Source organism: Seriola aureovittata, chromosome 8 (assembly GCF_021018895.1).
Source record: "Seriola aureovittata isolate HTS-2021-v1 ecotype China chromosome 8, ASM2101889v1, whole genome shotgun sequence".
In the NCBI taxonomy this organism is placed as follows: domain Eukaryota; kingdom Metazoa; phylum Chordata; class Actinopteri; order Carangiformes; family Carangidae; genus Seriola; species Seriola aureovittata.
Genome location: NC_079371.1, coordinates 21,597,244 through 21,613,732, shown reverse-complemented (window position 1 = coordinate 21,613,732; position 16,489 = coordinate 21,597,244). Strand labels below are relative to the sequence as shown.

Below are 16,489 nucleotides of genomic sequence, written 5' to 3'. Positions count from 1 at the left end.
GCAGATCAATTAGACGTCAATACTTTTTTCATCTTCCTTCCTGTTGTACATGGAGAAAAACACACATATGGGAACCAAGCTTTCTGTAGCATCTGAGATTTCTTGTTTGAGTTGAGGGGTTGAGGGATTTGCTGGCTGGTGTGACTGTGCTGTGTTTTAGACAAACACTACCAAATGTTGTGATAAAAAAAAGTTCAGAAAGCTCCAGAAACTCTGTGTCCTTCCACCAACAGTGTTAATAAAACCACATGGAACATATTGACTCAGTTCAAAATAGAACAGAGCAGAGAGAGTGGGAGTGCTGGAAATCTGTGCAATCTTTTCTTCTCACAACTTGTTAGGAAGGATGGACATCTTGTAGCTATAAGCTGAGGGCCACATTGTTAGAGGTTTCAGAGCCCACCCCGCCCCCGCAAGATGTGACACTAAGTATAGCCTCATCTCACCTCTCTCAAGGGTCCCCTCCACATATGGGGCCCCATTTCCTTACAGTATCCCACACAAGCAGCAGCCATGATAATGTCCTGAGAACTAACGTTAGAGAGTAGTCCAAAACTCTCTCAGATTTTTTTCTTGACCAACAGAGAGGAAGTGGGGCTCACAACCCTGACCTTTGACCTTTCACCCCTGTGAGCCAGATTTTCCACAGAGGACTTTGCAGGGGTTATGGTTTGTGGTGGCTATCTTCCCAGGGTCCGGTTAGTGAGAGAGGCCCCCACCATCAAATAAACACATAGCACATTTATCAGCAAAATATATAAACACAACAATTATGTAAGCCATTTCAGGGCGTTTGTGAATATAGTGTATGTTTACTTGTGCACATCTTTTTCCTTTTTCGTCCTGTGGGTCCGTGTGTGTATATAGTATGTGCACATGTTTTTGTACAGTTTCCTGTTCCTGCAGATAAAATGAGATTATGGCAGTTTATTCTGTTCATTGCAAACATACTGAGCATTATGCCTGCTTAGAGTCACTGTATGTGTTATTCATTAAAAATAAATAATTAGTTTGGCAGTTCTGCAGACTGCTGTTATATAAACTGTGTTAACTTTTTGGTTTTGGTTGCACTGTTATATAATCATTGCATCTTGTTCAATGAGTGGAAAGAAAAAGAAACTTTTGAAAAACAACAGTAGCAAAGAAATTAAATGTCATACTTTTAATACAGGAAAAAAATAAATAATTGGCCGGGAAATTGATGTCCAGTGAGGGCTGTGATGTAAGTTGATGTTTGATACTCTCTGCTCCATTGCTCTTCTTATCTACTGCCTGTACAGACACACACTCCCACACATGCTCAAACTATTAATCACTCAGCCTTTCAATTTGTGCACGCCATGTAACAACCAAAAAAAAACATGGCAGATACTGAATTTGGTAATAGAAATACCTTAAAAAGTGAAACAACTATCTATGTGCTCTACAAGCTTGTTTGATTGATTGAAAATAGGATAAAGTTAGATTGCCATTCCAAATGTAGACAAAGGTCAAAGGATGGCAAACAAAAGCAGCTGAGATAAAACAGGTGAAAGTATGACTGACCGTTACAGAATGAGATGTCTCATTATGAAAGTCAGTCATGTTTTCACTGTGTCACGGAGAATTAAAGCAGTCCTGGAGGAAGTAGTTTCCTCTTTTAATTACACAACAGTCATAACAACACAATGTGAACATGCTTTTGAGCTAATTGCTAAGACTAACACAGCACCATGCTTACAATGATGCTAACATGCTGATGTTACCTTACCTTATTGTGGTAGCATGCTAACATTTGCTAATGAGCAATATACATAAAGTAGAGCTGAGGCTGTGAAAGTGTCACTAGTTTTCCAAGTATTCAGTCATAAGGCAAAGTATTGGATTTTGACAAGTGCTAAAGTGGTCCACTTAAGACAGATTGACTGCTAGCATGGCTAAAAATGTTACTTAAGTAGAGGTATTATCACCAAATTGTACTTAATGTATTAAAAATGAAATCATCATGCAGAATGCCCTCTTTCAGAATGTTATATCATTGATATCGGCCTATTAAATTACTGGATGTTTAAACATGTCACAAGGATTTTAAATGCTGTAGCTGGCGGCGATGGCTAATGTTGGGTAGTTTTGTCTGTAAGAATATGTGGTTTTATGAACTGATCATATGTTTTGAATGTTAGTGTGCATGATAACTAGCTGCCAGATAAATGTAGAAGAGCAAACTACAATATTTCTACAATATTTCTCCATCAAATGTGGTGAAGTCGAAGCATAAAGTAGCAGAAATTGGTACAGCTCCTCAATATTCAAGCACATTAAATGAAATGTGCAATGTGGAGGCAGAGACACATTTGTTTGTTTTCTCTCTTCATCTATTTATTTTGGCCGGCATGACACCATAAATTTCTGTTTTTAGTTGTTGCACGTCATGACTAAGGGCCCTTGGCTTCCCTCTCAGTGTGTATGTGTCTGAGAACAACTGTGCATACCCAGCATGCCAGTAAAAGAACACTGCATTATGAAGTTTCCATTTTGGAAAGCATTCCCATTTTAATAGTTCTGCAACAGCGCATTCCCAATTTCTCATGTTCTGCAAGTAGGCAACAGCAGAGCTCTTCATTTGCAGCCTCCAAATTCCGTTGCTTTCTTTCTCACCTTCATCTGTCATCCTCACCGTCAGCTTTCCCACGGCTTTTAGAACATGGCACATCCTGATAGATACTCAATGGAGCAGACACACACACACACACACACACACACACACACACACACACACACACACACACACACACATCTGAACACACACAGAGAGGCAAGCACATTCTGTCAATGCATTCATGCCAGGCTGAGATTTAGATACAATTGCACAAGTATTGAGGCATAGATGTACACACGCACGTGCACACGCTTGTGCACACGTAGGGATAGATGCATGCTCACACTGTTGATCAAAGGAGCTGTGATGTAATCAGTCTCAGAGCTTTGCACGCATCCCTCATTAACTTTCACCAGAGGCTTTAATGAAAAACCACTGGAGGGAATCTCCTCTTTCTCTCCCTCTTTCCTTCTCATCTTCTCGTTCACTCCCTGCAGTATCCGCTCGTCCTCCTCCTCATTCATCTTCCGCACTGTGCCCCCCCCCCCACCCCCACCCCGCCCCCACCCCAAACTCTCCCTCTGCCCCAGTGGCTGGCTTGACTTCCGCTGAGACAGAGTAAATATTTCCCATGGCTTATCTGACCGCTGGCAGAACGAATATGACACAAAGTGCGAGACTCTGCTAATTAACGCAGCCTCCATTCCTTGGGTCAGAGGCCCTGACGGGGACAGTTTGACACCTCAAACACACTCCTGTCCTATTCATAATAGTAGTATAGGTATGGCATGTGATTGTGTGTCTACAGTCACTTGAGACGCAACTTTTACTGTAACACACATCTTGATTTGGTTTTCTTAGTTTTGGCCTTTTCTCGTTGAGACTCTGAGAAGGATGGAAAAATAGGGAGGATAAAATGAAGAACAGGGAGAGAAACTTTCTCTTTCTCCTCCCTCTCTTGCTGCAGGCTGGCTTGTGTCCAGGTAAGTCCAGCCCCTTGGTAATGTTGAAGGTATGACGTTAAGCAACTTCCCTGTTGTGCAATAATCAAGAGGGCTCCTGGGGGCTATAAGACCCCCCAACCTCATCTGGTTTCTCAGAGCCTCCAATCTGTTTTCTCCAAGCGCACACACACACACTCACACACACGCACACGAACACAGAGGCATGATATGGTCCAGGGTGCTCGGCTGCGCAGATTTCACTTAGAGGGGTCGAGGAGCAATTGTCAAGACATGGACTTTAGCCAACAGAGGCACTGAAAACCGCTTGACTGGTTGGACTGGATGCTCATTAACTTCAGGTAAAATTGATTCTTTAAATAAATAGAAATTATATATTAAGTCTGGTTGATTTGATGATACATGTCCTCTCTTTTCTACCACTAAACGTTTTTATCTATAAGATGTTTTTCGTATTTCAAAAAGTTATCTGAAGATTTCCCCTGTATTACTGACTGCCTGCTCTAAATTCTATTTGTTGTTTTTTCTGTTATTAATAATGTATTCTTCCCGTGCACTGGATGGTAATAGGATCACTTTCAGTGGCTTTTAAGATTCCTGTAAAACTATTAAAACGAAAATTAAGCTGACACTTTCTTAATCTAAATCATGAATGTTTCAAAAACGTATTTCAGCCATTAATACAAAATACATGTTTCTGAGGAACCCAATAAACAGACAGCTTATTACAGCCCCTTCATTTGTATTTCATTATTGCCCAGCCTCGAAAATGGTGTAATGTATTGTTGCTGCGATTAGTTATCAAGAAGGACAGCTAATAAACACTTGAGCCAGCTACAGATTACCACGTAGGAATACTTTTTCTTCATCCATAAAAGGCAGCTGAATTTTTTATGCTCTCCTATTCTGTTTTATTTCCAGCTGACCTTGGAAAACTGAAAGGAGGGAAGTCAAACTGTGTGACGCAAGGGTACATCCAGTTCCATAATGGCGATCCCAAATGACCTCTCCATTTTCAACACCTCCGCCCCTCATTTAACTACAGAGATCTATTCAAACATCTCTTTTACCCCCTCTGCCCAACCCTGCGCAGACTGGCCTCCTGTACCCATGACCACAGTCATCCCCACCATCTACAGCATTATCTGCGTGCTGGGAACTGTAGTCAACGCCCTGGCGGTGTCTGTGTTGGCCCACGCCGGTACCTCAAGGAGAACTGTTGCCAACACTTTCATGCTGAACCTGTGTGTGTCTGACCTGCTGTTCTTGCTGTCACTCCCGCTGTGGGCTGTCTACTACTCCCGGGGCTACAGCTGGCCCTTTGGCCGGGTGGCCTGCAAAATCTGTGGGTTGCTCCACAACCTCAACCTCTATGCATCTATCTTCTTTATCACATCCATGAGCATGGACCGCTACCTGGCCATCGTGCATCCGCTCCGCTCCCAGAGTGCACGAGACCCCAAACGTGCCCGGCTCACGTGCATCCTGGTGTGGGTTCTGGCATGTGCTTGCTCAGCCCCCACCTTTGCTTTGAGGGACACACACCACCTCAAGTGGCTTGATGTGGAGGCCTGTGTGATTTTATATCCTGACCATACATGGTATATGACCCTGATCTGGATGAAGATTGTTCTGGCCTTCCTCCTGCCGCTGCTGATCATCTCTTGTTGCTACTGTGCTATTGGCAGACATTTGTTGGCTGACACGGGGCTGGTAAGAATGCAAAATCCGTCGCACCCCTCCAGCATGCCCTCTTTTAAATCGGTGGAGTCCCAGGAGAGCTGCGGTAAACCAGAGAGACCTCCGACCCCCTGTGTGAGCCCCAGCTACAGCGGGGGCAGACCCCTGGAGGGCAGGGGGCTGGAGCGGGTTTTGTGGACTGTAGCCGCTGTGGTCCTGGCCTTCTTCCTCAGCTGGTTTCCCTTTCACTGCGTGACCTTCATAGATATGTTGAAGAGCGAGGGCTGGTTAGACAGCTGCTGGGTAAACTGGACTATCCACAACCTGACCCCGCTCACCCTCTGCTTGGGCTTCTCCAACTCAGCTATCAACCCTGTGCTCTATTGCTTCATTGGAAACCATTTCCGGGGCCGTCTCGGCAGCCTCTGCAAGGGCCTGTGTGCTTGTTTGAAGGCGCGTGGGGAAGACCACAGCCAGAAGAGGGGCTCCTTCAGCACCAGACTGAGCTCCTTCTCCAGAAAACTCAGTGACCTGAAAGACCTTGCGATTCTGGAGCCCAGTGGTCCTGCTTAGCCAGCTCCCAGAGAGGACACTTTCCTTTCCCTCCACTGGCTTCACACCCTAAAGAACGAATGTCAAATGACTGCTGAACTTGGGATGTGTGAGAGAGAGCTGGTACTATAAAATTCTATAAAGCTATAAAACTATAAAATTCCAGCAGAGCTCAACTCTGCCCTACAGAGCTAGAAAAAGTAACTACAGAAAAGATGGAGATGAGAAAAAAATGGGTTGAAAGTTTTGAGGCTGGTGAAAACAATGTGACAATGTGAAAGGGGTCACTTGTAGTGATGAATTATTCAAGACATCTGCAGCTCTACGCAGCTTCACTGGGCTTTATAGTGAATTTCAGCTCAGTGTTTAGCCGTCCCACCCCCAGCTTTCCTGTTGTGGTTCATTCTCATCGCTCTCATGGTGTTGTTTTCTGCAACAGCAGGCAGCTGCTTGACTTATTTTCATTCAAAAAAAAAAAAAGAAAGCACTAAAAATCCACTGTACACTATGTGCAGACAAACAGTTAATGACTGGTGGACATAGTGGAGCATTTAGTAGCTAAAGATCTTTCCCTAAGGAGTTGGTAGAGACCAAAAACAGAAAAACAGAGAGCGCATATTGGACCCACATTCATCACATGGACAGAGACGTGACTCCACATGAATCATTATGTTGCTCTGTAAATGCTGGATGTGTAAATACACAACTGTTTGCTAACAAGTTCTCCATATCAACTTATGTTAAAATGTGATGATGTGTCATGTGTCAGTGTAAATAAATCAGTTATTAAAAGGTTTAAAGGTACAGAAAAGAGCCTTCAAACCTGTAGGGAGTCCAGCTGAGATGACACTTACAACTACTCTGCTAAGCTAATGTTAGGCTCGTTAGCTTTTAGCAGGACTAGTTTAGCTGCTGCTACCGTTTCTGTTTCTTCATCATAGTAAGATTTAGCTGCTGCCTCATTCATGTGGGATTATTTCTGTAAACTATTGGATGATCACAATTGACAAAGAGTACAGGAAAGAGACGGTAAAGTTAGCATTTGGTTTGTGGCTATCTCACCAGATAACTTAGCTTAAGCTTTTTTTTTGCAGTCTTGCTAAATATACATGCAGTTTTCTCTAAAAGTATACTTTTTTGTAACATAATAAGGTTTTATATCGGAAAACAAATATGAAAAAATCTTATTTTGCTCTTAATTCAATTTTGACTAAATGTGTAGTTACCCTGTTTTGGCTTTGTAAGGCAGAGCAGGCCAAAAGAGATTGAAATAAAGCTATATAAGGATAATTATTAACCAGTCGTAACAATGCTATTTTTACTTTTCTTTTTGGGAAGATATTATATGTGTAATCATGTAACTTGTACCATTTATTTTGTATTATTCTCTAAAGATAGTTTAGAAATAAAAAATCACTGCATTTCTTTGACTGAAGAAGAAATAAAAAAAAATGCAGTTTCATTGCTTGATATAATTCTCTCTTCTAAAATGGGGCATTTGTTGAATAATTTTGGTCCAGTTCCACACAGGCATCGATTTTGTGAAACCCATCCCATTTACAATTCTATGTTCCTTTTCCCAATCTTACCCTCCAACAGCTGTGACTGAGAGCTTCCCCCACCTGGGAATGAGAGTGCTGGGATTACTGTCGGCCTGGCAGATGGACATTCAGTCTCCCCTCTTTTTCCTCTCGTCCCAGAATGCCTCACATGGATTCCGTACATATCAAGGCCAGATATCTTAATCTCATACTAATGTCCTTATGAAACATTCCAGTCAGGCCACTTGTGTTGGTTGAGGGAGCCGCCAGCTAATCAATGATGTATCTCTGTCTGCTATTTGTGTCCAGTATAGATCCAAAGCATTCTGCATTGACCCTGGGCTGCCTCTGTGAGCTGAGAGCCAATGGAGTATGGTGTAATTTTGTTTTCTGGGGAAGGGTATGACATTATTACTGTACAAACAAGAAGGTTAAGTGGCTAACACTAGGCGTGCTTTTTTCTGCCTAAATGCTGAAGTGGAGTGGAGCTGAAGTTTTTCTATATCATACTTATAACCAAGGTAGTCTGAATGTTTTTACACATTAATATAGCACCCAAAAGGTATCCAGTCCATACTTGAGTCTCCTTGAGGTACATCATTCCTCATTAATCCTCCAGACTTTGCCACTGGATGGTGCTAAAGGGCTGTAGAAGCAGTGAATAAGGCGCCCCTGGCTGCTAATTCAGACAGAGCCCCCTAGTCCCACCGCTCATGATCTTTTTGAGCTGAGGGAAAAATGGCTGTGACACAGACTGATGACTCATGTAGGCTACAGTCCTGAATGTATAAAATCAGACATCCTCAACAAACGCTGCATTAAAGAGAGCCACAAGCTCAAAGAACATACCAAGTAGTAGAATCACATGCTTTTACTTTCTGTAGGGTCTTGTGGTGGTCTGAAGGACTCCATGTGGTCGTGACCACGGTCTAAATGAAAAGCATTGAAACCCTGAATAAAATACATCTTCACGACAGATTAAAATACCAGATGCAGTGCTATCACCTTGGTAAAATCTCATGCCATGTTACTGCGGCAAACATTCAATATTTGATTCACCAGCTCCTTAATTTGACACAACAGATCTCTCCGACTGACAGGACAGATTGCAGGATGAGTTTGTTGCTGCGCCACAGTATGTTCATGCACACAACTTCATTAGCTGACGCCTCACTCTTCTATAGAGCAGGTGTAAGTGTCCTTGACACATGTTTAATATAAAACAGGCCGGTGATGTGACTGAGAACATGTGCTTTGCTGAGTGGATGTGTGATGAGACAGTGTGAGCCGAGCACGTATAAGGAACTTCTTTAAACAGCACCTAAAATGTCTTCTGACACTTTAATCCAACATGTGAAAATTGTAAATCTGATGTTATTAGAGTAAGGTAATTAGACTAAATGTAAATTAGCCTTTTTTCTTTTCTTTTTTTCTTAAGTAAAATAAAAAAATAAACTGTTAAATTACAAGTTTAGGTAAAGAAATGAAAATATTGCAGATGTTTTTTCTAATTTTGCCAATGGAGGAAAATAACTAAATACATATGCTCAAGTACAATCTTCAGGTGATTGTACATAATTAAACCAATGATTCCCAACCTTTAAAAAAAAAAGATCAAATAAAATCAGTGTGTACTTGATGCCTCTTGTCATATTTTAGATGTGTATGAGTTGTTAATAGTTCAACCAAAGAGATTTCCCCCTCAGATGTTTTCATTTAAATAAATGTTCTGGATCTAAAGAAGTAAAATGATCCAATATTTCAAAATTCATATCAGATATCAGAGAAGACTCCAAACACTTAAATATTAAACTAGTTCCACCTAGACCAACTATAATAGTGAACTACTGCTTACACATCAAAAACATAATAGTTTCATATGTAATAAAATATCAGTCACAGGGGCCATTTTTCTGCTGAACAGGTACTTTATTTTTTTCATATTTTAAGTACATTCTGCTGATAATACTTCTGAACTTAAGTTGGATTTGGAATGCTGGTCTAACTTGTGATGAAAGCATTTTACATTACTGTATTTACTTACTGTAGATAAAGGATCTGAATATTTCTACCACTGAGTTTTACACATCACTCTTCATGGAAATCGTAGTGGAAACAGACAGGATAAGCAAACTTCTCTTAATAAGAAAACAAAGCAAGGCCTCCAGATAATTGAACTGGAAACAGTGTAAGTCATTGCATAAGCACAATATACGTTTTCCTGTTTGAAAGGATTGTACTGCGTTTTTTTATCCCTCTCTTGTGCTTTCTATTGTTGTGGAAAATATTCAGTTTGAATCTTTGAAGTTATTTCCTGTTGAAAAATACGATCATTTCCTGAGAGATACACAAACCCACATTTTACGCGTGTGTGTACGTGCACATGTGTGTGCCTTGTTGAAAAGAGGAAGACTGCGAGCACCAAGCCATAAAGGTTAGAGGTTAGGCAGAGCTGTTATCAGTCTCGGTGAGAAAGTAGAAAATCAGAGAGCTCAGGATCCCAAACAGACATTTGAAACAGCAAGGAGCAAATATCAAATGAGAGGCTTGACAGCTGCTTTACCTGTGGTGTTCCCAGTCTACAGCATATGCAGTGACGACCAAAAGGCTTGCCTGCAGTGAAAAGTTGAAGACAAGAAAGAGTGAGAAAGAGAGAAAGAGACAGAGTTGGCACTTGGGAGCAGAGCAAAAAAGCAGATCTGGAGATTTGCCGTGATGGAAAACCTGCCTGTCTACCACGGACCCATCGGGAAGGAAGAAGGGGAGAGGCGGCTGGCCCAGGACGGCCGGGATGGGTGCTACCTAGTCCGCAACAGTGACTCTGTACCAGGCGTGTACTGCCTGTGTGTGCTGTGAGTATAAACAAAAATTGTACAATAGCTCTTTTTGTTCTGCTTCTTTAGGCCATTACTGAAACCTCAGCAATCACATCAACACATAATCCTATTTTCTACTGTTGTAGAGATTATTGATCTCCTCACATTTAAGAAGATAAAAGCACAAAGGGATAAACAAACCATCTGAGTGTTAAGTGAAACCAAATAATATGGTGACCTATCTTTAAAAGTGTGAGTCCCACAAATAAATAGAGCATTCGTCTTTACAGTATTGGCAGATACTTATTTCAATACTCGATAAACTCAGGGTCACAGGTTTCTGAGTGTGTGTGTTTTTGTATGTGTGTGTGTGCAGGTCCAATGGATACGTCTACACATACAGACTCCAAAAGGATGAGGCAGGCTCATGGGCAGCAGATGTGAGACATTTCATCTTATTATAATTTATTTTATATTTTTGCTTTTTGTCTGCAGTGACTAAAAAACCCTAAAAGCTTACGGAGCCAGTGCAACAAGCTGCACATCCACATCACATCCGCCTCACATCCGCTGGTGTTTATTAGTTTTAGAGGTTGTTTTGGGGACAGTTTAATTCAGCAAGCTGTAAATTTGAGGCGAACATGTAATTTTTGGGCGGAGGGAAATGGCTTCATTTCTTTTCCTTTAGCAATAATACCCTCTGAGATAGCCCACCCACACCCCCAACCACGACTCAAATTTGAGACACCTCAGCATCAGCATATACGCCAGAGATGGGAAACGTAGAACTGCATTTGACAGCATTTCTGATGGGATATGTAATTGAGCGCTGAGGATTGGCAAACACCCAGAGATGTGAATGTATAGAGACATCTGAAGGCTGTGTCTCTCTCTGACAACTAAGCTACACGTTGTTGTAACTACATTTTACCCTCGCTCATTTTCACTGACAGCATCAAGCGAACAGATGGGGGTGGGGGTGGGGGGGGGGGGAGAGAGAGAGACTTGAATTACAGGAATTTCACTACAAGCTCAATAACAGTTTACATTATTCATGTGCAATATCAATCACTTTAATGAAATATTCTTGAGAACAGAGGTAACACTTGTGGCCGGAGACAGAAACATCCAAAGTGCTTTGCTGTGGGAAGTGCTCTCTGCGTTTGATTAAGTCACTTTAAAATGCATTCTAACAAAATTTTCACCATTTCATACAGCATGATTGAAAGAAGAGAATGAAAACACATAATGCTTTTTTAAAAAGTACTAACTTGATAAAATTAGAATACTCTGAAAGCTTTAAAACTTTGTAGTTTAGAGAGATTAAATATTAAACTGACAGCTTTAGGCAAAGTGGAAAATGTATGTGTTTTCAATTAGAAATAACCAAAAACGCCCTGAAAGATCCTTGATAAAGTCGCATTTCATTAAAACCAAACGAAAACCGACAGATAAGACATAAAATCTTTGTTGCAACAAAAGATGAATTCTAGACATTATATTTTATTTTTGTTTACACCACAGATCTTTCTAAAAATGATCTTTGAGTTATTTCAGTTTGATTCAGTCACAGGTAAAGCTGTAGAGATAATGGGATACTTTAAGCATCTAAGATGTCACACATAAATCCTAAAATAAATGCTTTTTGTTGACTAACAAAATATAAAAAATAAGCCCAGGGGAGTGAATGCTTTCAGAGGCAACTGCATTCTGAATTTTCTGAATTTAGCTTTTAAACCCCTTGAGCATATTATCCATCTGGGTCTGCAATAGTGTTTACAGCAATCTTAGATCCGCTTCTTTTGCATCATCTCATTTACTGATGTGTGTCCTGTTGTCTTTAACTGTGGATCAGTGGTCAGATATACATTAAAAATAATTGCCATGATTCCCGACCCTTTGCACAGTGTTTCTGTCTGTACTTTTAGCGCATCTGATGTCTTCTGTAAAAGGTGAATCTGTGAGAGCTCATTTCAAGCCGGCCCTGTCCCGTCCTCCTCATTTCCCCTGTGGGGGTTTGATGTTGAGATGGAGATGATGGAGATGCTGAATTCTCTTCTGCCTTTTTTTTTTTTTTACAGACCACTCCTGGTGTGCAGAAACGACATTTCCGGCAAATCAGGAACTTGATAGCAGCTTTCCAGAAGCCTGATCAAGGAATTGCCATGCCTCTGCTCTACCCTGTCACCGCTCAGAGACGGGCACAAACACACACAGAGGCACAGACGCCCAGTAATAGCCTGTCGCCGACACACAGCAGCCCAAACGCATACCTCCATCTGCAGCAGCCGCCACATGCTGCTCAGGGACAGAAAAAAAGGATCAAGAAGGAGGTGCGGAAAGCTTTCGGTTAGGCGCAAACCCTTATCTCACTGTTGACCCAATTATAAACACAAATACTGTCTTTGCATGATGCCTACTGCTGCACTTTGCTGGCTGTGTGAAGTAACTGTCATTTTTTTTTGCAATTAAGCAGCTCCTGTTTGTTAAATGCAAGTCATTTAGACTCAGATCTCAGTATCCATCCAGTCTCTTTTTCCTTCTGCATATGCGGCAAAGAGAGGGGCTCATAACTTTCAGGGATGTGATGTAAAATATTCAACTTCTCCAACATTAATATCCATTACTGCATACGCAAGTTGACAACAAATATTGTGCTCTGTTTTCTTAATGCAATTCAGTTGTGTGAATGGCAAAGAGAATAAATGATATTGGTTGAAATAAACTCTTTTAAATGAGGTCATGCATACACCGCCATACACACCCGAGCCTCCGTCTGACATAATGTGGAACAAAAATTCAATTTGACATATTGAAGTACTGATTTCCATGGAGAGAGTGCTGACTGCTGGAGTGGGAGGGGGAGGTGGGTGGGGTGGGGGGTCTGTTATTCATCTGATTGACATCACTGGCTCCTCATGAAAAAAATGACGGATAGAGAAAGAGAAAGAGAGAGAGACATTGAGCATCCATTCAGCCCATACAATTCTTCAGTGCAGCCGTCTCCTAGCAACCGGACACTCCATCTTTTCACCGCCGAGATGAGGTTGGACAGTATCTAGCGGAGCATATGGTTTAGAAGGGAAGGTGCATCGCAGCTGATCAGCAGAGTGCTACTCAGGAACGTATATCACCTGCTCGCAGTCAGAACATATGCATTGTGTGGCTCTGTCATCCGCAGCCCAGGAGAGAAACACAAACAATTAATGGTGGGCAGATGGTGGAGTGACGGTGGGAGGGAGGCGAGCGGGGGATAGGCAGACGGACGGGGAGGTGGATTAGTGGTAGCTAGATTAAAAAAAGAAAAAAAGAAAATGACAAACAAACAAACTTCTTTACTTTCTTTTTTAACTTTTTTGGTGGGGAGAGGCTTGGAAGTGGTTCACATGTAGTCTGATTGGCATTTCCTAATGAGAGGAGACAAGCTGTAGAGAACAGCACAGCCAACTCCAGGTCCTGCCCCTTCTGCACTCACCACCCACTCGCTGAGCCTCAGCTGTCACATTTCTTTTTCCCTTCCTCTGTGCTTTTTTTTTTTTCTCTCTCTCTCTCTCTCTTCTTCTTTTGACAGACGCAGGTTTCTCATGCATATCTCAGTTTGAGCCATAATGATGGGTGATAATGACAGCACAAGATTTGAAAGTTACAAACTTCCAGAAACAAGAACAAAGAGCACACAACAAATGTGTAGAGTGAAGGCACAGAGACAGAGGAGATGCCTCAGAGAGAGAGAGAGAGAGAGAGAGAGAGAGAGAGAGAGAGAGAGAGAGAAAGAGAGAGAGCAGACACAGAGACACAAATATAATAAGGAACAATGCCTATGAAATCCCAGGGAGCAATCTGGTAATTCACACATAATAACTTTAATCAGCATTGTAACCCAATAAAGTCAGAATTTTCAGCGAGAATATTTACTATAGCCATGTATAATTCTTTGCAAAAATGTAACTGTTTTTCTATTGATTAACAATACTGACACTTACTTATGAACAACAGAATTTCCAGTTGAGCACTTTTTTTCAGTGTGAAAGCACTGGCTATGTACATTCTTGATTTTAGTATACACACTCATACAAACTACTGTTGGAGCACACCAGAGGTGGAAAACCCCATGAGGTTTCCTTCTCTAAAGGGGAGTGTCAGAGTCGACAAGGCCTCTCTTACACAATATGTAAACGATAGTATTTCCGAGGTAAACCATGTAGGAACTCAAATGGCAACCGGAGAGCTCTTGATTTGAGTCATGAAGAGGATTATTCACTGGCAAATCCTAAAGTCTTCATCTCTACAGTTCAGTGAGTTTGAACAGTTTCAAAATGATGAACAGTGTTGAAACAGCAAATGACAGACAGACAGTCAGTCAGTCAGTAAGTCAGTCAGTCGGTCGGTCGGTCGGTCGGTCAGTCAGTCCCAGGCCAGTTGGGATACAAAAAGCAAAGCCACAGCCAAACCACACTGCTTGTGCCACTGTTAGAAATTGGAGAAACTGGACGATAATAATAAAATACCATCATTTTGTCACAATTAAAGGCATTTGGAAATCATTTTTTCCCCCAATCTCTCTTCTTGTTCTTCTTTGTCGTCATCTTCTTCTTTTTTTGATACAGTATAGAAACAGTAGAACAAATCAGAGTAGAGTAGAAACAGGCAGTCTTTGGTGGGGTGGGGGGCTGCTCGTGTGTCTCTGTTACCTGCCCCCCACCTCGCTCAGTGTCATAAAGTGGATGTTGGAGGGGCAGTCGGACAGCTCCGGCTGCTGCTCTATAGGCAGGGAGTAGTAGCCGTCGTAACCCTGAACCCGTCCTCCGGACAGCAGCTGCTGCTTCTCCGCCTCGCTCCACGCCCTGCTCCCTACGTCCCCTAAATCCACCCTTTTCCTCTCCTTCTCCCATGCCCCCTCTACCGCTCTCTTCCTTGCCTCCTCCCTCACCCGTGCCCTCTCCTCCTCCTCGTTCCCGCCGTACCGCACGCACAGACACAGCGCCCCCTGCTGGAGAGTGATATCGGCGAATCGTCGAGTCCTGCCGTTCACCGTGGCGCTCATCTGAGACACGCTCACGTTCACACCGCTCTCTAGGACACGTCCCCCAACTCCCAGCCCCAGGGCGAGGTCTTCTTCGATTGGCCGGGACTGGAGGAAGTGGTGGGTGTCGCAGCCGTGCACAGTGAAGCTCAGCCCACTCAGGTGGACGGCGCCATTCAAAATGGCTGCCACGCGACGGCTGTCCTCGCTGGCTACGCCGATGACTTCAGCGCTGACTCGGCCATGGGCGACTGCAAATCGGATGCTGGGGCCGAGAAGAGAGGGTCTGGAACCAAAGGGAGGGGGGCGTGTCGGCCTGTGGCAGGTGGAGCCTACAGGCTCCGAGACCAGAGGTAACCTGTCCAGTGAAATGAAGCTCCTCAGCTGTCTCCGCAGCTCACACTGGATCCCCAAAACCACCTGAGAAAACACACAAATACAAAGTGGTTAACAAAAGGTATTACAGAGGTTTAAATGGACTTTGAGAGGTAAAGTAAAAGTCTCATCTATGATAGATGCATTTTTACAGCAGACATTTAGACTTAGTCATGACATGAAAACTACAGGTTTTACTAATAACATTTTAAAAGACGGCTCTGTTCCACTGGAGCGCTGTAGTGACCTTCTGTCAGTGAGGCAGCGTCACAGAAACACAACCTTCAAGAATAAATGGAACAAATTTACAATTCATTTGAATTCATAAAAAAAATCACCAGTGAATTTCCTGCTATGACTTGAAATGGCTGCTGTGAAAATTGTTTATTCGGAAGTAATAAAAACATATTTTTTATAGTGTCTTTTTGATTTAAAAAACACTGTCCAAATTAAGTCCAAGCAAACTGTAGTTAAAAAAAAAAAGCAAAATTTCAAGTTTTTGTTTTATTTGGTAGAGGAGTCTTTTACACAACAGGGACACAGTTAATCGCATTAAAGGTGCTATATACAAGTTTTCTCTGTTGCAGCAACAGAGTAACGACTGCTTTGGTATTTGTAACAGCGCTTTTTATGCACCACCACATTTAACCAGCTAGCTAAATGACTAATGACTAATAACACACCTCCTATTCTGACACTACTGGGTACCACAACCCATAAATTCAATGATCACGCGGGGTAAGATATGTTGAGTGGGCTTAGTCAGTTACAACATGTGAACACGGCAGAGGTTAAAATGACTCATCAAAAGTATTTAACTGTTCTACTGAAAGAGAAAAGAGACAGATAAAAGTAACAAACATATGTGTGGCATGAGAAAACTGAACTATAAAAACATGGACACAAGGTTAGAGCTAGGAAAGAGTCTTGCTCCTGCAGCTGACTGGGGTTTTTAGTGGTGA

The 16,489-nt window shown here is 42.2% G+C and overlaps 3 protein-coding genes across 5 annotated transcripts in view; 2 read left to right on the top strand and 1 right to left on the bottom strand.

The window, feature by feature from the left end:
- The first annotated feature begins 3,644 nt into the window (after positions 1-3,644).
- LOC130173802 (type-2 angiotensin II receptor-like) lies at positions 3,645-7,234 on the top strand. The gene is made up of 2 exons (XM_056383292.1): positions 3,645-3,881; positions 4,462-7,234. Exon 2 carries the CDS (start codon positions 4,528-4,530, stop codon positions 5,791-5,793), a length of 1,266 nt encoding a protein of 421 aa, XP_056239267.1. The 5' UTR covers positions 3,645-3,881; positions 4,462-4,527; the 3' UTR covers positions 5,794-7,234.
- A 2,017-nt stretch (positions 7,235-9,251) lies between these two features.
- Positions 9,252-13,833, top strand: sh2d1ab (SH2 domain containing 1A duplicate b). The gene is made up of 3 exons (XM_056383294.1): positions 9,252-10,165; positions 10,506-10,569; positions 12,211-13,833. The coding sequence occupies exons 1-3, from the start codon at positions 10,029-10,031 to the stop codon at positions 12,481-12,483; spliced, it is 474 nt and encodes a 157-aa protein (XP_056239269.1). The 5' UTR covers positions 9,252-10,028; the 3' UTR covers positions 12,484-13,833.
- Positions 13,834-13,973: 140 nt separating this feature from the next.
- The window catches only part of tenm1 (teneurin transmembrane protein 1), a 165,843-nt gene continuing 163,327 nt past the window's right edge, over positions 13,974-16,489 (bottom strand). For all 3 annotated transcript variants that reach the window (XM_056383289.1, XM_056383290.1, XM_056383291.1), the window contains one exon: positions 13,974-15,572. In XM_056383289.1, coding sequence (XP_056239264.1) covers positions 14,817-15,572 — 756 coding nt within the window. In that variant the 3' untranslated portion in view covers positions 13,974-14,816. The remainder of the gene's footprint in view (positions 15,573-16,489) is intronic.